Genomic DNA, 21,729 nt, shown 5'->3' with positions numbered 1-21,729 from the left:
ACTGCAGCCCAAAACCAAAAGTGATGCCCTAACAGTATTGCAGCTGCTTTGGGAAGGTGCCATGCCCACCCCTCTCTAAGCCTGCCTTGCGGACAACCTGATCTCTCCAGCCATGTCCAGGGCAAACAGGTTTCCATGGTAGGATGGAAGGAAGGTATGAACCGAGGAGGAGATGGAGCAAAGGCCCTTGGCATGGAATAGCTGTTCCCTCACAGCTTTGGCACACGAGTGCTCAGCACCTGGGCAGAAATTCGTAATCCAGGCCTGGTGCACTCCAGGGTGAGGGTTAGCCCCAGTTCCTAGACCTTCCCTCAAGGCCATGCTCTCTGTTACACTGTGCTGGGGAAAGTTCTGCTCAAAAAGACAACCAGCCAAGGCGGTCTGTGCCAGTCAGCACAGACACACATGCCTGATGGAGGAGAAGAGGCCTTGTGCTGCAGCCATAGGGGAAGGCAGTGATCCTCATAGCGGTCAGCAGTTCAGTGCCACCAGGGCACTTGCTCCCTGCCACTCAGACTCACCAGCTGCCAAAGGGCCCCAGCCAGTCCCCCAGCACAGACAGGTCTGGCATCAACCTTCCAGCCGGGCTGGAAATGCTGCGGGACGGACAAACGTGCCTGATCTGGGTAACTATGGGAGGCACCTCACCCACTACACCCCAGCAAACACTGAATAGTGTCTGGAGTGGGTGACCCCAGAAGGGTTTGGGCTAAATTCAGCCTCTTTGTATTGGAGTCTGACAGGTGATACAGCCCATGTGCCGTGAGCCTGTCCTTCACTTGCCTGCCAAAAGCATGGGGTCTAAAGTGGTGTTTGCAAGTGCAGGACATGCTACTACCTGAAGCACAAGGGCTGCCTGGCTCCCTTCCCCACTTCAGGTGCCTCTGGGGAAAACCAGGGTGCATGTTCAGTGCTGAGAGATGGCACTCGCAGCAAGAACATCTCTGCCACAAAACCCAGCAAGCCTGCCCTAGCCCAGACAGCCCAGCTGAGGCAAGGGAGGTGAGCTGGGACTATTAGGAGCTTAAACAAAAAAGATCTTCACTGAGGAAGGGAACAGGAGGGCAGAAAAACTGCATGTGAGGGAAGGAGGAAAGGAAGGTAGGTCATCTGATAGGGCAGCAGACTGGTGATGAGCCCTGGAGGAGCTGCACAGACTGGCAGGTGGGCTAGGACTTCACTCTCAGCAGCTGGGAGACCAGCTCCCCTCCCCATGCGGAGCAGCAGGTCTCCTGCTTGCTTACTTACACACTTTCTCCACCATCTCCACAGCCCTCGCTCTGCTCATCACCCAGAGGATTAATGGTCCCTTTGCACTGGAGACAGCTTGGTCACAGCTCCAAGACAAGGTGGGAAAGAAGATGGGAAGGTGGGCACAGTGTGCTGGTGTGGACTGGCCTGGATTCAGGCCTCCACATCCTCAAAGAGCTCCTTCTGGTGGTCCAGCAGGAACTTGGTAAAGGTATTGATGGGATTGATGGCTTTTAGGGTGATGGCTACATCTTTGGCCCACAGCAGATTTGGGCCAAACACAACTGCCAGGTTGGTGTTCGTCATCTTGTTCCTGTCACTGTGAGCAGAGACCTATGTGGGAAGGAAAGAGACCATTGTGAATCCTACAGAACAAGACAGTAGCTGCCCTCTACCCTCCCTGAAGCCAGAGCTGACAGACTCCCAAGGGCAAACGGGAACAGAAGCTGAAGACCAAATACCAGAAGACGGCTGGGGGAAACACATGTGACATCCAGCATTCAGGAGGTGTGGCTTAACCACCGGGCCATATCATAACAATAGGACCAAGTGCACTGTCACCCAGTATCCCTACAGTCCAGATCACCACTGAAATCAAAATTATCTTCCCTCTTGCTAGAATAGCCTTGCAGTGGCTTTCCTGGCAGGAGAAAGTTCTGTAGGGCGGATCTGACAACCCTCTTCTAGTCTAATCTTCTACTCAGATATTTTGCAGTTATACCTCCACCCTGGGGAACTTTCAGCCTCCCTGGTACAGACCACATGGGCTTAATGCCCACCTGCACCTCTCAGCATTACGAGAAGCAACTGCTTAGGCTAGTTCATCGTGATCATTCTTGACCTCTGTATAACAAGAACATAAGGTAAAAAAAGGCAATTTTCTAGCTTGAGACCCATTTCCTCTCAAAGGAGAAAAGGGAGCAGACAGTCAAAAAGCTGGTGCAAGGCACTGGCAACTGAACTGCCCACCTTTAGGGCACCTCACCTGCACCAGAAAGGCTGTCAGTAAACGGAGCACTTGGTAGTTTTCTTCTGGCAGTGTCTGGAGTGTTTTGCGAACTACATCCACACGATTTACCTCCTCCACACCTAAAAATCAAGAGAGACGGGACAAGCAGGTCCATGAGGAATCCTCAGCACCCACCCTGATGAAAGCCCTGTTTGCAGTCACAGGTTATCCCATGCAGGACTGTCCCCCCACAAAGATATCTTTGCCCTTGGCCAGTGCAACATTTAGGGAGCAGCACACTTGTTATGACTCACTCTGGAAGCTGACAACATGGCTGTAGAGGCCAAAAGTGAGGAGGGGCTCAGGTAGCTCCCTCAAGAAGGTCTTGAGAATCACAGCAGGGAGGTGGACGTCTTCATACTGCTGGAAATCTACAGGCACACCTGAGAAAGTAGAGCAGAGACTCAGTGCTCATTGGGCAAAGCAGGACCTCCTCCAGACAAAGAATAGGACGTGGTGGTCAGAGCCCCAAACTAGGGAGGCAGTATTTTAAAGAACACAAAGAGGGTACTGAAGCACCACATCTTCTAGCAGAGTGGAAAAACGTGTCCTAAAAGCAAATGCAAAGCACTGCTGAATCCAGCACTACATCTTTAGAAGTCATCAAATGAAACAGATGACCGTGTTTCTTCCTGCTCATCTTCAGTCCCCCCAGTATAACCAGACTAGGATGGTATACCCCACCCCGAGAAACAGGGAAATTTTCAGGAAGGAAAAGGGCAGTGAGGGGAATGCGAGCGGGAAAGAATATGTTATCCACGCAGCAAAAGTATCAGATGCTTCTCCCTTGCAACTCAGGTCATACCCTGATGGGGCGTCACCTAGAGGCCTATCAGAGGAGAGGAGCCATGATGGACTAGTTCCAACACAGTTCCAGTTGGACAGCAGTAGTTAGGGACTGAGAGAGGCTCTGCTGAGTTTGGACGCTTACCCATGTTGTATTTTTGCTGGACCTCCCTGACAACCTGTGTATTTGCTGATCTCCGGAAAATCCCCTCTGTAGTAAGAGCTGTGAAGTGAGCACAGATGGAGAAGAAAGATCAGCCATGTGAGAGTCTCTAAATGCTTGTGTTAACAATCATAAATCCATGCTGTGGGGAATTCAGACAGATGTCAACATGTCCTTTTTTTAGAGTATGGCAATTCTTTCTGCTTCCACTACCAGGCAAAGGATAAAAGGAGCATTTTACTACTCCTATATAAGTGGGAGTATAGATGACTGGAAGAAGGAGGTCTCCTAAGCCCTTCACAATCTCTCTTGAAGGCTAACCCACCTAGTTCAGGCCTTTACATCTTATTCTAGACCGCTGTTCTTCTTCATCTTGCCACACTCTGGATCGGAACATGGTTGGAGGAGAGGCCACTGACGTGGAATTAAGAGGGGCTGCAGCTTCCCCTGAACACTTACCGTGCTCCTGCAAATGAGCAATGGTGTCTCTGACCACCAGAGGAATAGGAGACTGATCAGGGCTCTTCTCTCTGAGACTGCAGGAGACAAAAGGTTAAAAATGACTGGTCCTCCCAGCCCTGCATGCAGTCCCTGAGTCTTGAAGTTGCCCACACAAGCTCTACCACACAGGATCTTGCTATCCCAGTCCCTGGTTCAGCTGTTATTCCAGCCTTCTCTCCTCTTCACCCATCATGCTACATCGTTCACTGGAGCAAGTATGAGCTCATTACTACACCACAGGAATATTTCTCTATCTTCTGTAAAAATCATAGCCTGTAGATGCCAGGGCAAAGGGGTTCCCAGAAGGCAAGGCTGCTATTTATGAATCAGGTGAAAAGGGGTAAGCTTCCTTTTTCCTTCCCCACAGAAGCCAGGGCAGAAAGAAGCTGACACATGAGAGAAACATATATGGGATTGAGTTTATCCACCCCACTGCTGTAATGGAAGATACATCAACCCAATGGATGCCAAGGTGTTTGCTGCCACCCTTATATTCGATTGTCTATATTACTTGATAGTGTGGAGCTGTTCATCCCTCTCAGGCTACTAACAAGCTCAGGCACACAGCACCACAGGAGTTACATTTGGAAATGTTGTGTTGAAGCTGAGGAATGTGTTCCCAGATTGCTTCAGAGGATCTGTCTGGCCACACAGTACCAGCTCCTCCTCATTCCTCGGGGAGGCAAAATCACACTCAAAGTTAAAAATACCTTCAATACTTAGCCAGTAGCACTAGCCCTTGCCAGTGTCTGTGTTTGCCTGTGTCACCATGCACGAAATGAGGGATGGGAATCAGTACAAGGGTGAATAGAAGTGCTTTTAAAATAGAGTTTATGATATGGAAAAAAACTAAGAAACAGCTCTGCTCAATCAAAATAGCATAGCCCTAAAGACACTTCCATCGACCTCCTACAGACTTCCTTTGCTTAAAGGAAGTTTCTAGTGGCATAAAGCTGTCCCCATGGCCCCTTATTTTGCTCCTCCCCTAGTGACCCTTAGCTGCAGAAACCAGCTCATCCTAATTTAGATACAATCTTGCTAGGGAATCAAGACGGTGGAACTGAACTGACTCAGCAAGGATCAAGACATGAGCGCAGAGTTCCCCAGAAGAATGATTAAAGCTTTGCAGGAAGTCCAAACTGCAAGAAATTTTACAGCCACTTTTGCTGCTGTTCAGTTATAAGTACAGTGAACTCTCATCAAGCAAGCCAAGGCAAAAGCAACACAATCCAGAGATACTCACTGCTGAAGCGAGACTCCAAACTGCTGGTTTGGCAGCGGTGGGCGCGGTGGTGTTGGCTTCTGGGGCACCTGTGAAGGTTTCTGCAGGGATCTCAGATATTCATCATATCTGTGGCAAAACACAGACTAGTAAAAAGCCACTCCGTCTCCCAGAAAGAGCACAAACCCAGCACTGCACGTGACCTACTGCACACCCTCTGTTAACAGCTCCAGCCTAGCATGATTGACTCCACCTATGCAAAAACAGGACAGGCAACTCTGGAGCACAAGGGAAACATAACAAACATCTGGTTGCCAGAAATAAAGCAGGGAGAAAGGAATATCTATTTGGAATCAGGAGCTGGAGCAGCTGAGGATGACAGACAACATGGGCAGGAGGCCAGGACAGCACTGCTTGTGATGAGGCAGTTGCATGTGTGTATGAGGGACAGCAAATCTATCTGGTAAGACCATGATTGGGGCAACTTTGGGAAGCCCTAAAGACAAACTGAACTGTGCAGAGTGAGCAAAGCAGGTGCCCAGATGCAGCAGATGTGCACCACGAGCTCCAGGTCAATGTTAAGGTCAGAAGCTTGCACAAAACCCCTGAGAGGCGAGTGGGAGAGGCAGGATTGGTGCTCCACTGGAGGAGGATTTTTAACTCAAGGACAGAACTGGGCACTGAGGCCAAGGACACACAGGAAGGAGCATGGAGAGAAACAGTAGTGTTCAAGGCAATTTGTCACCACGTCCTCAAAACCACTGCCTGAGTGGAATAATCTGTCCCTCCCCTTGCCATTCCTCCAGAAAAGTCCCCTCTCACAGAGCCCTAAGCAAATGGGAGACAGGCAGCATTCTCACTTCAGCACTTGGCTTGGGATCCCCAACTGTTCCAGCTTCACATACTCCTCCAGCTCACTAAGGAAGTTCACATAAAAAATCTTTCGTCCAAACTTAAAGCTGAAAAACAAGAGAAAGTAGGTATGTGAGGAATCAGGAAATCCAGTATCAGAACAGACTTCTTACAGGTAAGGAGAGCAGGGGTCTGCAAGAGACATCAATGGGGCAAAGGAGGAGGTATGGCTGAGCAGCAGAGATGTCACCCACATAGCTCTCTAACTCCATATATTTTACTAGGAGATGCCAAGACTTTCCAAGTCACATTAGAAGCCCTAGCAGGAGGAGGTGGCCTAAAATGCTGGATTTCTCCTTCCTAAGTTCAGCAGTAGGCTGGAGAAAGTTTTTTTTCCAGTTGTTTTACAGAGTTAGGATTTCAGCATCAACACAATGAATTAAATATAATTTGGACTGGTGCTCTCACTTCCCTTTTCATTATTAGAGGAGCCTGCAACACTTTACTTCTACTTGGCTGGATAGAAAGAGGAGCAACACAGAGCTGCAAACTCTGTAGGTTCCCAAAGCAGTACTTCCTGTGTCTGAATATTTCTGAGCTCAGAAACAGGAGGAGATCGCACAGGGTGAGAGACTCCACGGTAGGCTCGGCAGCTTGGGCTCATCTAGTGCCCCACTGAGAATGCCCCATTATTCCCCTGCAGTGTGAGGATGTGGGTGAGCCTCCTATAGTGCTTCCTACCTGATCAGAGGCTTGAAGAGAATCAGCAGGGTCTTGATGAACATGGTTGGGTGCACAATATACAAGGCTTTGATGTTCTTCTTGTACCTGCCAAGAGAAGCTAAGTAAGGATAAACTGCATGTTAAGCAGAGGAACCAACCTTTCCACAAGATTAAGGCACCCTCAGTGCTCCATTCCTTTTGCACTGAGCCTCACCACTCCCCAGCACTCACAGCCTCTGCTCTCCCACTCAGCAGCCTAAGGGCACACTTTAATTTATTCCAAGATTCACTAAGAAGCAGTGAGCAGCCTCACCAGGAAGCAACAATTATGCCATGGGGCTGACACACTTGCACTGGCTCCTGGTTTTGCTGCTTGCCTGGGGGCCTAAAGGATGTAACTACAGAAGGAGCTGTTTATCGCATGATTCAGCCTGCATTAAACGACAACCCAGCTCCATAAGCAGCAGCAGTAAGTGACAGTAAATTATGATCACCATGCTACACAGGGGGCCTGGGGAAGATCTTCTGTGTTAGGCTACAGAACAGCATGTTATATCCTTGCTTGCTGCAGCCTTACTCACTTGCGATCAAATTCCCTGTAGGCATCCCGCAGCCAGCTCAGGGACGGCTTGTTCTCACTGGTGAGGCCATGGTGCAGGTACACCAGTGTGTAATCGCTCTCCACATACTGGTCCAGCGTAAATTTCAGGTACCTGAGAAGAGACAACTGTTGAACTCGCTTCATGCTCCGCCACAGAGAGGCTCTTCCTCCCTTTGGGCCTTGTCTTTGTGTGCTATAACAGAGGATTTGCATCCAGGAGGTAATGCACTTTGCATTTGCAATGGAGGTAATTTGCAATGGAGGTAAGCACTTTGGGAGGACAAGTCCAGCTAAAGAAGCTATTGCAGATATATCTGGCCCCAGGAATCTGGCCTGGGAATTATGTCAGGTTTAAGAAGTTAAGAGCAGCCTCCTAAGACCCTACTCACCCCAGCAGTTTCACGTGATCAAGTTGATGACTTGGGGGCATCCGGCAGGCACTGAACAAAATGACTTTCCTTCCGTATTTGTCATCACCTGCAGATGAAATGCCAGAGATTACAGGGAGTTTCAGGACTACATTGTGGTCTTGGCAGCAAGGGGTAAACAGAGAGTGGGGAACCACCATAACAAGGCAGAAGTCTGGATTGCGACAGCTGCCAGCAAAACTAAACCTGATTTTCAGCAGTTACCACTGGCCTAGTATAAAAGCAGAAACCTGAACACCAAAGGCCTGGCAAGTCAACAATGCAAATGGAGAACGAGTCCATGCTCCAGCCCTGAAAGAAGAGGAAGGATTGGAAGCCAGGATGCCTCAGGGCATGTAGGGATGGAGGCCTCAAGTATAGAGCAGAGTGGTCAGAGCATTAATGCTCTGCAGTGCTGCCCCTGGGCACTTCTCCTGATGCATGTGTGCCCAGGGACGCACCACTGCCCCTCACAGGCACAATAGCCACTCCTTCCATCCTGCACACAGTCCCAGGCTAACTGGTTGTGGCCCGGTGCATTTGTTTCTTGCTTCACCTGAAGCTTAGTCCTGCACACAGAACAAAGCCATTTCATACTCTGGAAACCAAGAAATTCCTAGAAACAGGGCAGTCCCAGTCACATCCCAGAGATGAGAAGCAAGCTTCATCATGAGCCTCTTCTACAGATGGACCGAGTAGTGCTGCTGGATTCTCCAGGGAGATTGCCAAACAAGCTGTTCACCGCTTCCTAGATTTTTCCATCCACAAAGAAATTTTTCCAACCTGAGCTGGAAGAAGCTGCAAAACGCAGCACAACAAAGCATTCTATGTAAAAACCCAGCAGAAAACAGTCCCCATCACACTGAAGCTAAATAATCCATAAAGCACCCTCATCTCAGGGAGGAGGATCCCAGCCACCACTTGAGGCTTCAGAGACAAGCCGCCAAGTTTTCCCCAAAGCAAGTCTTCATACGTCAGTGGACTTCTTCCAGCAGAGATCTCAGCCCCATGAACAAAACCCAAGCAGATGGGCATGAACAAGCTTAGCAGACATGTTAGGGGAACTGTGAGATTTACATAAGTAAGAAAAAATCTTTTGGATGTAGGGAGTTTGAGGGAAAGTCTGGTTCTCTCCCAGACACAACACCCAATCCCCTTCCACAAGGATGACCTGCTTTTTAGCACCAGTGGAGATGAAATGGTTCCTCTAGTGTGAAAGTATTCCCACCTTTCTTGCTACTCACCCTGCACCAAGAGCTATGTTTTCCTGTCAAGCAAAAGGAGCAAGGAGCAGTGGAAGGGGCTACTGAGGTTATGCACACCACCACCTTCCTTACTGCCCTATGGCACAACCATCCCATACAGATCACAGCACAGAAAAGCAGCAAGGATCGCTACTTAGGCGGGACACGCCTGCAATACATCACTCCCCTTAAAAGGTATCCTTTTCCCCACACTGATTTACAATATTGAGAGCATGTAGCCATTTTCCCACCCTTGCATGGGCTCTCGCCCTCAACTACTGCTTGGTTACACTTGCCATGCAGCAACAGATCTCAGACTGAACCCCAGAGCAGCAAACCTGAGGTTTCTGGGAACACTGCCTGTTAGTAACAGATGACCACTTGGTGCTGCAAATGGCACCCAGAGAACTCACATACACCAGCCAAGACAACATGCTACTAACTCTCTTTTAGCCCCATCCTGACCACAAGAACAGATTGTCTTGCTACTTGTTCACTTATATTTTTCCCTCACAGGTCCCATTTTCAAGTCACTCACCAGACAACACAAGAGACAGAATTCATTGATGCACACAAGCCAGAACCTCTACAAAAGCTAGAGACACTGAGGCAGCACTAGGTACAGACTAGGAAAGGGGTGGCATAGGCCATCACATTGACATACACATGCGGAGGTAAGGGGCAATTAGGGAGGATGCATGACCCAGAATGCAGGACTAGGAGAGAGTGATGCAAGGCTTATCTGGAACGACCAGATACAGTCACAGCCAGGCCACAAGACCAACATCACATTGCATATCCCACGGTAGCCCACTCTCTGCCTAGCCCAGAGTTTCTCGGTAGCTTGCTATGAGCTTTAGGGCCGGGTCTAATGCACATAAGCTGTCTATAAAACAAAGGTGCAGGCTACAAAGTCCTGGGCAGAAAATATGGCATCTTGTGACTCTTCTCAGTGGTCTTGAGCCACTCATGTCTCCATGTGGAAGACAAAAGGTCCCGCCTGAACAGAGCAGCAAGAAGATGGCAGCATCTAAGAATCTGTTGAGTTTTGTAGTGATGAAAGAGAATGGTCAGAAAGACCACAGATCTTTGCAGATCACAGCTGTGCACTAAAGTCAGAATAGGTGCTATCTACAGTTAACTGTAAGGCTGCATTTCACACCAGAGCGGATGATCTGAGGGCCAGAAGCAGATTGCAAGCTTGATCAAGGCAGGCTTCGGTTGTGAAGAACTGCAGTACAGCACCATGTTCATGTGATATTGCTTGTGGCCACACACTCAGTTCAGGCTCCTGGGCACTGATTACCAGACCTGGTAAGTCACAAGTCAGGAACCACATAGCTTAAACACCTTCCTCTGGAATGACATGAAAGCCTATGGCAGGGTCTACGCAAAGTCTAGAATCTCGTTCCTTATATAGCCTTGGCGAAAAAGTCTGGGATCCCTGGTAAAGAAAAAATGGACAATCCATGATTCTACCAAAAGGGAGATGGCATGTTTCCCCTGGATAATTTCCAGGGCCAAGTACACCACAAGATAATCTATACTCCTGTGGATGAATGAAAAAGGAATGGCCCATTTTGCCTTCCAAATCAGAATGAACTTACGCACGAGACCTACACAGGAACCAGCATGCCCATTCACTCCAGTTTCATCACACTGAGCTCAGCCTGTCAACACAGGCACTTTAAAAACAACCAACCGCCAATGCTGTTTCCACCTGACATATATCAGATCAGTCTGGTTCCTCCAGACATGACAAAATTCAGCTCCTGAGCATCAAAGCTGAACAATCAGTTATTCCAACCTTACAAACAAGAACCTAAAGCCCATTCCATGCATTCTTGACTGTCAGAGGAAACTGCCTCCAGGTGGCCCCTCAACCTCAGACCCGAACAAATTGTTACCGCGTTTGATCTTTCCCAGATGCTTCATCCCTTGTACTGTTTACTCTCCTGTTTGCAATATTAATCTTACGTATCTAGGTTTTCACCCCCTGTTTGCAATTGCAAATTCCTGAAGTTTCCACTGAAGACAACCATAGACGATGAAGTAATCACTCAGCTTCTCAGGCTGTCTCCTACCTCTCCCTGATGAGGAATGCTCAATAAATAGTTAACAACAAACCAACAAAGAAGCAATTATATACTGTCAGTACTCACAGAGCACCCCAACACTGTGCATACCTTTGTGAGTAAGTTCATACATTAAAAGTATTTTCAATCTACACTGGAATTAAACTACCTCCCTATAGGATGTAATTCAGATATTTTTTAACAACAAAGAACAAGGAAGTAGCCAATATGCAAAGCCTATCCAGTCAAGATTGCTGCTAATCTAAAGAGATACTGACTTGTGGCACTAATGGACATGGTAATTCTCCTGAACATTGTTATGGTGCTTTTAAGGCCCAAACACAGTTTCTCCTCCCATTCAAAGAGCAGCTTCCAGTGCATTTCTGAGACAAGGGGCAAAGAACATCACTACCGTGGTTCCGAGCCATCAGTGCACAACCATATTTCGAATAGGCTGAAGTTTAAACGCTGAGGCTAATGTTTCAGATTGCAACCTGCAGCAATACAAACGTATCAGAGCAGAAATTCCTATCAAGGGAGCAATACTGTCCTGAGACAGAACTCTGTATTAAATGAATCTATAAAGCCAACATGGAAAATACACGCTTGACTTGCAAATGCCGCTATGTATTTCCAGGCGTTTCTCCTGAAACACTTATCACTTAGCCTTCATGCCATGATTGGAGGCTATCATATTACTCAGCCAACAGCAAAACTGCAGTCCAGGGACCCTACCCAAGGATTCCTACCTTTGCCAGGTACTCTTGGCTGAGGGACCACCTCGATGGAAGATTCAAATAGGAATATCCTGGTACTTTGATACTGAGAGAATGCAGATGGATAAAATTTGCCACCAAAAGCTAGTGTTACTGGTGAAACAGCAAGGTTAACAGAGTTCGGAGACAAGGAGAGGACACCACTACATAATTCTGGAACATTACAAGTTTCACAAAGCTTAGGATGTTTGTCAGAGCCGCTGTTAGTAAAAAACTTCTCTAATGTAATTTCAGGTTCCTGCCAAGCTTATGACAAAGCTGGGCAGTCTTTAGGTATAATTGGTAGATTTTAGTTGTCTGTTGAATTCCAAAGTAGATCTAGACTCTCAGGAAAAGAAAGGAAGGAGTTCAAAGTAGAAGTATTTTAATACATGACATCTTCCACCTAGATATTCCCAATATCTAAACACTGCCAGAATCATAAAGCCTTACCAAGTGACTACAGCCTTAACTGATACAAAAAAATATTAGAGGGTCAGATTAAAGAATGCAACATGGGAGGATGCCTAAGAGCATGGAAAATGGGGGAGACAAGCCCACATAATGAGGTAGTGAGGATCAACATTTCTATGGATCGTGCACAGGCCTTAGACTACTGTTCAAAAACAGCAGAAAATTTCACACCAAAAGAGGCTTTCATCTACATTGAGAAGTGTAAAAGCACTGGCAGCCAAATTCTTAAGGCTTGGGACTGAAATCCAGAGAGGATTAACGAATGCTCAGCAAGGACAGAGCAGTCTAGCACAGCTTCAGGCTAGAATAAGGAACAAGTTACCAAAACACAACATCTCTGTAGCCAAATTGAGAAGAAATAGATAACAGTTGCTTTCAGCTGGAGAATCCAGTTTAAGCGCCAGCTGCTTAGCACGTGAGAACAGCTGCAGAACATATGAAGGTACAGGAAGCAATCCTAGGATGAATTTCCAAAGCACACATGACAACGAGGTAAGTCTGAGTTCAAACTGAACTGGTCCAAGCAGGCCACCACCATGACAGAAGAGGAACAGGAGTTATTTACACTGAGACCCAAGAGCCCCAAAGTGCCCAAGGTAAAGCCCACACGCCAAATTTGGCTCAGATGATTCTGCTGTGCCTGAGGCAGAGGTGTAGCCCTCGGATCATGGGTTTGTGCAGCCTTTGGACTCCTGAAAAGTTGCCAGTGCAGCCTAAGGCTGAGCAAAGTTTGGGCTCCCCTGAGACAGTCCAGCTACAGGCCACAGTCATGCTAAAGGAATACCATGATCTGCAGTACCAAATGTTAGTGCCACAAAAAAAATCTACCTACCTGGTTGGGCCCCATCAAGTGCACCCTGGTCTGGAGGAACAGAAACAAAGTTATAGCAAGCCAAGCTTTGCACCTTTTCCCAGAAAGTAATCGTGAGTATAAAGTCTCAGAGTCTAGCCAGATTGCTGCTGGGATGCATTTAGTCTTGCAGCAGTCAAGCTCCTTCTATTTCATCTTTCTCCTACGCTCCTCTCCAAAGCAACCTTATCTAACAATTAGAGGCAGGTACAGCAACCCATGATTCCCAAGTCTCTTAAATTTGCAACTAAATCCATATAACCACAGTGAATTTTTTGGCCCTTACTGTTACACTTCCCCTACCACCCAAATGGCAACTGCCGTACTGCCACTTCTAAAAGGGTTAAACACAATTAATTCTGAGCGTCAAGGTCCTTTGAACAACTTCAGAAGTGTACAGAGAATGGCATCATACCGTATGAATAACACATCCGACAGTTTTGCAAGAAGCTATATTTCACTAATAAGCTGAAGGTAGGGACAATTTAGATCTTCAACACACCCATAGTTTTGTGTTGGTTTTGGTTTTTGTTTTTTTTTTTTTTTTTTTTTTAAAAAGAAAGTTTAGTAGATTCTGAATAAAAAAATAAACTGCCAATTAGAAAAAATAAAAATAGGTTTCTTGGGGCAGGGAGGGGTCTACAAAGGCATTTATTGCCACATGCAGCCCCTTTCCATCACTCTTACAGTTATATACTCAACAGACCCACATGGGCCTATCAAGACAGGAGCCTGAGCAGAGCAGAGCTCTAGAAAGAAACCCTCCATTCCCTTGATCTTGTATGTCAAAACATGGTGCACAAGCTGGGCTTGCTCTAGATGGGACCAATTCTACAGCAGCATACAAATACTCTTTGTAAAAAAAAAAAAAGTTAGTCAGAAACTACATCCAAAAGCAGCGGAAATGCAGGCACACCCTGTATTAATGGAGCCAATAATAATGTACCATACTGGAAGGGGAAAGGACCCTTGTTATCACAGGCCTTTGCTGAGCCCTAATGGGTGGCTAATGCCACCAAAGATGCACTGCAACTTACTTTAAACACAAGAGTCGTCTGCAACTTCTACCTTTGCCTCCTTATTGAAATGACAGCTACTGGTGCTCCAACATTGCTTTTACCTCCCCATGTCAATCACCGACAGCAACAGCAAATCATCAGCACTAGTTGCAGCTTTAGCACCTGCAGCCAACAGCCAGCCACAGTGTTTTTCAGGCAGTTTTGGTGCCAGATTCACCATTGAAAAAGGATTCAGTGTTGAAACTGCAGTTTCAATCTAGTAACACACAAGAAGGTATACCCCCTCAACTCCCCACCTTGCTTTGCCACTTCAGTCGCAGCTCTTACACACACTAGCATCGTGCCTTCTCTGCGAGGGCAGCCCTGCAGACTGCTAATTAATCACAGAATCATCAGAGTTGGAAGGGACCTCTAGAGATCATCTAGTCCAACTCCCCTGCTAAAGCAGCATTGCCCAGAGCACATTACTCAGGACTGCATCCAGGCGGGTCTTGAAAATGTCCAGGGAAGGGGACTCCACAACCTCCCTGGGCAGCCTGTGCCAGTGCTCTGTCACCCTCACCGTAAAGAACTGTTTCCGTGTATTTGAACGGAACTTCCTGTGTTCTAACTTGTGCCCATTGCCCCTCGTCGTGTCACTTGGAACCATTGAAAAGAGCCTGGCTCCATCCTCCTTCAACCCACCCTTTAGATACTTGTATGCCATAATAAGGTCTCCCCTCAGCCTTCTCTTCTCCAGGCTAAAGAGTCCCAGCTCTCTCAGCCTTTCCTCATAAGGCAGATGCTCCAAGCCCTTAATCATCTTAGTTGCTCTTCACTGGACTCGCTGGTGTGAGGCAGCAGATTTCCCATAAAAAACAGCAGAAACATGCTCTAAGCTTCAGCAAAGCTTTGAAGTCACTGGGCAGGAACTACATAGCTGAAGTAAACAGCGATGACCACTCTCCTGACAACTGCTACACCAACTTCTAGGCTCCACAGCAGCAGAAAATTCATACATCAACCATAGGTTAAGCCCCAGTTTTCTTATCCGCAAAGGAAGAAAGCCAGTTATTGTGTAAAATGGGAATGCTGATGCACCTCATACCTATAGGTTTGCATATTGATCACAAAGGCAAGACCAGTATTTCAAACTGGGCAGAAAAACGAGGAGCACATTGCCAGAGAGGTGTCAAGAGCCCTGCTCTTCCCCCAGAGCCTCAGGTTTCCAGTAGGAACTGCCATCTCCAGAGACCTCCTTCAGACTGTTATTAACTACCTAGTATATTCTTGCAATTCAGCCTCTGCTGAAATTCAAGGCCAAGATTATGTCACCCTAGTCCACCTCAACCCCAAAGAAGATGGAAGCAGCACCTTTGCCATGTAAGAATTAGCAGGAGGATACAGAAACACTTAAACATTAACAGAAATTTAGGATAGTTCCTCAACAGCCTTCAACCAGAAGCCTGTGTTTCTTCCAAATGCTACGTAATGTGAGCAAGGGAGAAAAACGACGCTTTGCAGAAGTGGTTTGTGCACTGAAATCAAGCTGCCTCTACTCCAACCTCTAGCCACGTGTAAAGACGAATTTCTCTGCTACAATGTTCACAAAAAGAGGAACTCAGACTCAAGAAGAGCACAACCATGCAGAGACCTCTCCAGAGCCTGCATGAAACACACACCTTAAGGCAGGTCTGAAAGGATAGGCAGAGTATCATCTCTTTACTTCAGTAAAGCATTGAATACCAGAACCAAAAGAAGATTTCCCAAAACTAAAATATTCTGATTCACAACAATGCCATGGTAATCCCTCAGAACTGTGGTGTAGATGCCTTTTGCCTCCATCTTCCTGAGACACACCACCACTAGGGACAGCGATGACATGCCTGTCGACAAAAAGCAGTGCCCCATGGATAGCCTCTTCCAGGAAGATCCCAGTCCCCAGGAGAGACAGGAGGATAGGGCAAAAAGGACAGTCTCCATGAAACCACTGCACTATTTTTATGTGAAAAACAAAACCCAAAGCATTATTTTTCTAACAAATTCTGCAAAACGCTTTTCAATATTTTTTCCCTCTTTCGGCCAGATAGCTAGGATATTCAGATACAGTATGCCTTGAACTGAATCAGAAATTAAGGTTAGCTAGAAAATGAGCATGGTAACTTTTTGTCATCAAAACTGGGCATTTCTTAAGTTATTAACACTGTGCACCCATCCTGCAAGAAGTAATTACTTTTCTGACTACATAGGATAACCCTGGGATCATGGAGTTCAGCCCAAGGATGGGAACTAGCCTTCTGCTTTTGTCTCAAAATAGCATCGTCATCCTAGAATATATTTCAGGGAAGGCCAGAGCAGAGTTAACCATATGCTTTCTGCTCTGAAGTCCAGAACAGGGAAGGACACAGAAGAGAAAGCTCATAAATCAGCAGAATGGATAAAACTACCCTTGATCTCCTGTCACTTGCTAGTATTTACAAGAGAACCAGGGTGGAGCTATTTTGTTTCAGGCTCAGCGCTGGAGTGTTCATTGCACCTGAAGGTGCTGACAAGCACAACTTGTCAGCAGAGCCAGATCCAAACAGTTCCATTTTAATCCCTCAGTGAGATTTTGATTCTCCAGGCTACTTCTAATAGGATTTTTCCAGATTTTCCCTGATTGTTTGCCTCCAACGACAGCCCAGAGAACAGTACCCCGTCTGATTCTCCAAACAGTTAACGTTATTAATTATTGACCAAGAAAACTGAACAAACAGCTTCACCCCAGAGCCCAGATTACAACTCAGGCCTCCTTGATCAACTTCATAGATCCTGCTTCTAGGAGAAGAGACACCAACCAGAGTCTCAAAACTATGTGGCAGAAAATCCACTATCCAGGGCTCTGCTACTAGCTCTTCCGATGCCAAGAGAGGCACTGCACCACATTCTGCATGGGGGACTGTCACAGGCTTTCAGATAAACCAGCTACTGGTGAAAAGTGGCCAGAAGCAGCCAATAACAGAAGCTTCTCTGAGCTGCTTCTGCGCTACGCAGACATGACAGGGACAGAGAGCTCAACAGAAGCACAGATTTAAACCATGACGGGGAAGAGATCTCTTTCAGAATGCAGGCATACCTCCCAGCCAGCCATCATACCACCCCCAAATCCTTTCAGGAAGTTAGATAATTCTTCATTTGCTATCCTAGAACACGTGTCAAACAGCTGCTTTCCAACAGCCACTGAGACACACCTCCATTGGAGTGATACTCCATTCAGAGAGCTTGTGAAAAAAAATGTTACCTCGAACAGAAATCCCACAGAAAGCCTGGTGCTTACATCAGGAGGCAGCACACAAAGTATATCCTTGGTTTGGGCTGACATTCCAGTCTTATCAATGTCTCTGATCTAAACTCTCCTCTGAGCACTTTGTCTGAAGCTGTGTCTGAGCGAACAAGAGTATCACTTAACTCACCAACTCCCAGAGTCCAGAAACACCCTTTACCTCTGCCATTCCCATTCGAAATATTCTAGGTATCACTGAAATGGTGGAGTCCACACATCTGTCCCTTCCCAGTTTCAGCAATCAGGAGACCAGGGTGCAGATCCCTATCAACCCCACTCCTGAAAATCCAGCCCCAAGGAAAAGAAGGTTAGTAACACATTTGCAAATGAAAGCACTTGTGGCAAATCTACCAGACATAATGGCCCAAATACTAAACACCAGACCTGTCAATCTGAGCAGCCAGAGGAACAGAGGAGACAAAGGAAAATGTTTTGAGTTTGCCATTATCATTTTGTTCCCCAAAAGATGCAACATGAGAGGTTCGGAGAAAGAAAGCTCATTCTAGAAGACAGCCTTGAAAAGAACGATGTCAGGACAACTCTTACCAAGGTAAGTGCCTGAGAATCTTCCCTCTGTGGTCAAACCCTGCTGCAGAACAACCCTGAATCAGGAGGCCTCCAGCTTGTGCCTCTGCTTCGCTGCAAATTCACATGTGGGGCAGGGGCCAGGGTACAGAGAAACCGCAATAGGAAGGGTAGGAGGTGGCTATAGACAATCAAGGAGGAAGTGTGAATGACGTCACAAAAGGTTGAAGAGGCACTTTTTTTTTTAAACGAGGAATGCAAGACAAACCGGGATTACCCTTCCCTCAGACTTACGGCAGCAATCTAAAAACTACCCCCAAAACTTTTTCTTATGGAGGTCCCAGCAGTACATCACCATGGGTTAGTGTAATTAAAAAAATATGGATAAAACAACCACACAGAGAAAATCCCAATGCTTGTGACCCTGAATGATCAGGTCTTTCCTTGCAGTGGGACATGTGCCTATTCCCCCTATTTCAGATTTCTGTAAATGCTATTTCTGGACAGGATGATGAGCTCTGGCCATTTAGATATCATAGAGAGCTACCAGACGTACTGTGGATACTGTGGATTACTCAGTCAGCTGAGGACCTTGCAGCTGTACTGCATAACTAGGTAACTTCTGTGGCATTATCACGCAAAAATAGCACCTTGTGCGCAGGATGTAGTCAAGGGCCACATCTAAAAGAATTCAGCAAAAGCAACCAAGTCCCACTAATAATATAATCAAGATGGTAAGAGCCAAGAAGGAACGCAAGTTTAACCGAGGTCAGTGGAAAATCACACATATTGCAAACATTCAAGAAGTATGGTGCTCCTTCTCTTTATGATGCCAGCTGTCGTTGCCACTTGGGCCTGGCATATAGCAGACGCCCCACAACCTCATTAGAAAGACCCTTCCTTGGCCCAGCTGCAAAGACATCACAGGAGGAAACAGAAAGACCACTACCTGCTACTTCCACAATGTGGTGCCTGGCGATATCATAGTAGGGATCATCCCACTGCAGGTGAGTGATGGGCTCAGGGGAGCCTTTGGAGTCCTCTGCACAAAACACAAGGAATAAGCAATTAGAAGAAGGGATCTAAAGCACCTTGGCGAGGGCTAAAATAGAGACAGAGGGATGAGAAAAAATGGCTTTTCAACTTGGGAGGGACTAATGTATGCACCTGTACACCTCGGAAACCCACCTTTGAAATTCTGAGCAAGTAAGAACAGCAATGACTTCAGAAGAGACCTATCAATCCTATGAGGTCCATATGCGTCCCTTGACTGTACACCCTCCCAAAAACAACTGTTCAGATGTGTTACAGACATTCACAAAGACCAAAATCCAAGTGCTAAGGGCACCATCGTCACTTTTTGGAGCGGTAGGATCTTAATATCATCACTTGATGGATGGCTGTCCCATATGCACTTGAGTTAATTTCCCTGACCTCTTTGGGCAGCAGTCTGTAGCACAGGATTTCAGAGCAACAACTCAGATCTCTAGCCCCACCTCCCACATGGAAATTCAAGATCCTTCCACTCAGGAAGGTCAAACTATCCTTCAAAAGACCATAATAGAGGACAGTGAAGGACTTACAGCATGTCTGTACTGTCAGCACCGGAGCGCAGCCAGTCACAGGACTAAGAAGAGTATATTTACATCAGCCAGCTCTGAGCTTTTTAGTGCTGTTCAATGGCAGGGCTAATTCACTTGGGTGTGGTGCAAGATTTAAAGTGCCTATAAAGCTTTCAGATGGAGCTGGGGCTCTCTGGATATGTAGATATGACCACAATGCTGCAAGACAAACAATTTGCTTTTGGCCAAAACCCAGACCCCAAACAAGTAGGATACTTACCTGTTTTGGGAAAAGCAGGGGCTTCATCTGCTGGCCAGCTCTTATCATCTATGGAGGCCAGTTTGAGCTGGCTGAGGGACTGGTTGGTATCATCCAAGTTCAGGTCATCCTGAAGCTCCGAGAGTGGGTCTGTAGCCATGGTCCCCAAATAACGCAGTTTATTTTGCAGCGTCTAGAATGAGGACTGGAGACTGCTAGGTGAGACACAGAGATGACAAGTTTACCACCCCATAAAAGGCTCTTCCTCCTCTCACTGATTTTCCCCAAATCCTCCCTGATCTTTACTTATCCAGAGATCATACTTCCCCTCCCCCTTAACACAGTCAGGAACTCCTCCTCCTCCAAGCCAGGAGAACCGACATATGTCAAATTCTTTCGTGCCAAATGCTATCAAAAGGCCATCAGGAGCCTGTACCAACTCTCTCAGCGAGTCTCTGCTTGACCACAGCTCTGTCCAGAGTAGTTTCTCTCCTGAAACAGAAGCAGCAGCAAGGCGCTGAGGAAGGCGACAGGCTACACCAGCCCCTGCCTGATACACTCACTGTACCAGCTCTGAGCTCCCCCTCCCTCCCAAGGGCTGGCACCAAGCCCAGCTGTTTCCACAGTCGGCCCAGTGCTGGATGCTTTCCCAGGAATCACCCCCCCCCTTCTCCCAGTAAGGAAGGGCCAGAGCTCTCAACAACACTGAAGTGGGTGCTTCAGTGTGCTGGGATCTGAACACAGAAGTGAACAAACAGCTTCTTAAAACAGGATTTCGTAGGCTGAGCTAGTAAGACATGGAAAACAATACACATACAACCCTCATCTCTTTTCAGCATCACCCAGAAAATCCCTTTTCCTACACGACAGCAAGGAGCAAGGCATCATATCTTTAATCTAAAGCCATATTGCTAGGATGAGTATTTTTCACCAAGCATGCCATAATACTGAAGAGACCAAGGAATTAAGAGGGTCCAAACAACAGACAGCTCAGTGTCTTTGCTGTTGCTTGCAAGTATTTCTCACTCTCACCTGGAGCAGAAGATATGTCAAACCTAGGACCAAGCTAGCACAGCACAGAGCACCTCCTAAGGGTACCAGTTCTTAGGGACAAAACCTAGGAAACAGCTGTTATCCTCTAAAGGGAGCATCCTGGAAATAAGCAAGGAAACACTAGAAAGGACAAGTACATAGATCTGGATTGCTCACACAGACCACACGGACAGTACTTCAGCGGCCAACAGGCAGCAAGCCAAGAGGAACTGTAGCAAAACAAAATGACACCTGGCATCAACAAGACTCTCTGTAACGCTGTTTCTCAGGCAGGCTCGTGCTTGTTTTGCAATATGAGGAGAGCAAAGGGTTCAAAGATGATCTGAGGAGGCACAACGCCTTTGAGTGGAAAGATTATATTCACAGTAAAGCTATTTCCTTTAGCAGAATGGAGGGGGGGCAACGATGTTCTCCATCTTCCATCCCTAGAGCTTGCATGTGTATATTTATCCAGAGAAGATGATGAAACAGTTACTGGGGATGTGAGCACAGAGAACAAAAACTGTGAGAGACTGAGCATCAGAAGGCATCACGTCCATGCTCAGGGCAACATCCGTGACCAAGCTTGGGGATGCATTTTGAGAGTACAGGAAATTGGATATTCAGTATCCTCTCCCTCTGGATCACTCCACACTTACTACTTCCTGTCCTGTTACCGGTTTACAACCAGTTTTCACCTCTCTGGGGCGTCCCAAAGGGCTGGGAGCTGTTGCTAAGCAAACGAAATTAGATTCCCAAAATATGAAAGATCAAGACATATAAGGGCAGCAGATCACCAAGACAGCATAGCAAACACGCACTGACCACTGCAATCAAGCAGAGACCCAAGCAAAATTATTCCCTGCCCTCAGGTGAGGGCTGCGAGAGCTGTGTGAGCTCCTCTGATCTCAAAGGGACAAGGAGCAAGAAATCAGGTTCCCTTGAACCGTGAGCTCATGCTGGAACCATGCAGCAGTGTAGCCAAGGGACAGATGAGGACTCCCCACCCGTAGCAGCTGATCCGATTTCTATGGTAACACCAGGCGCCAACTCCTATGACTCAGTGTGCTTAAAGCTTTCCCCGCTGCAGCTCAGCAGCCCCGCAACTCAGCACCCCA

General features: G+C 47.0%; 1 protein-coding gene across 1 annotated transcript; it reads right to left on the bottom strand.

Moving 5' to 3' along the window:
- Window positions 1-992: 992 nt before the first annotated feature.
- ARHGAP1 (Rho GTPase activating protein 1) lies at window positions 993-19,785 on the bottom strand. Its single transcript, XM_082485270.1, has 12 exons — window positions 19,601-19,785; window positions 18,708-18,800; window positions 7,498-7,585; window positions 7,089-7,220; window positions 6,526-6,612; window positions 5,793-5,891; window positions 4,954-5,061; window positions 3,669-3,745; window positions 3,192-3,269; window positions 2,515-2,643; window positions 2,237-2,340; window positions 993-1,584 (listed from the first exon to the last, which is right to left on the bottom strand). Exons 1-12 carry the CDS (start codon window positions 19,737-19,739, stop codon window positions 1,405-1,407), a joined length of 1,314 nt encoding a protein of 437 aa, XP_082341396.1. The 5' UTR covers window positions 19,740-19,785; the 3' UTR covers window positions 993-1,404.
- Window positions 19,786-21,729: the final 1,944 nt, after the last annotated feature.

This window comes from Vanellus vanellus, assembly GCF_965231255.1.
Source record: "Vanellus vanellus genome assembly, chromosome: 6".
NCBI classification, from domain to species: Eukaryota; Metazoa; Chordata; class Aves; order Charadriiformes; family Charadriidae; genus Vanellus; species Vanellus vanellus.
The sequence above is the reverse complement of the archived record's forward strand: the minus strand, read 5'-3'. Positions and strand labels throughout refer to the sequence as shown.

What these genes read in the sequence shown, in the direction of transcription:
- ARHGAP1 (XM_082485270.1), bottom strand. Translation starts at nt 19,739, where the DNA reads ATGGCTACAGACCCACTCTCGGAGCTTCAGGATGACCTGAACTTGGAT. An exon ending in CTCTTCAAGCCTCTGATCAG is followed by an intron (nt 5,892 to 6,525) that starts GTAGGAAGCACT and finishes CTTGTTTTTCAG; the next exon opens with CTTTAAGTTTGGACGAAAGA. An exon ending in TGACAGCCTTTCTGGTGCAG is followed by an intron (nt 1,585 to 2,236) that starts GTGAGGTGCCCT and finishes CTTCCCACATAG; the next exon opens with GTCTCTGCTCACAGTGACAG.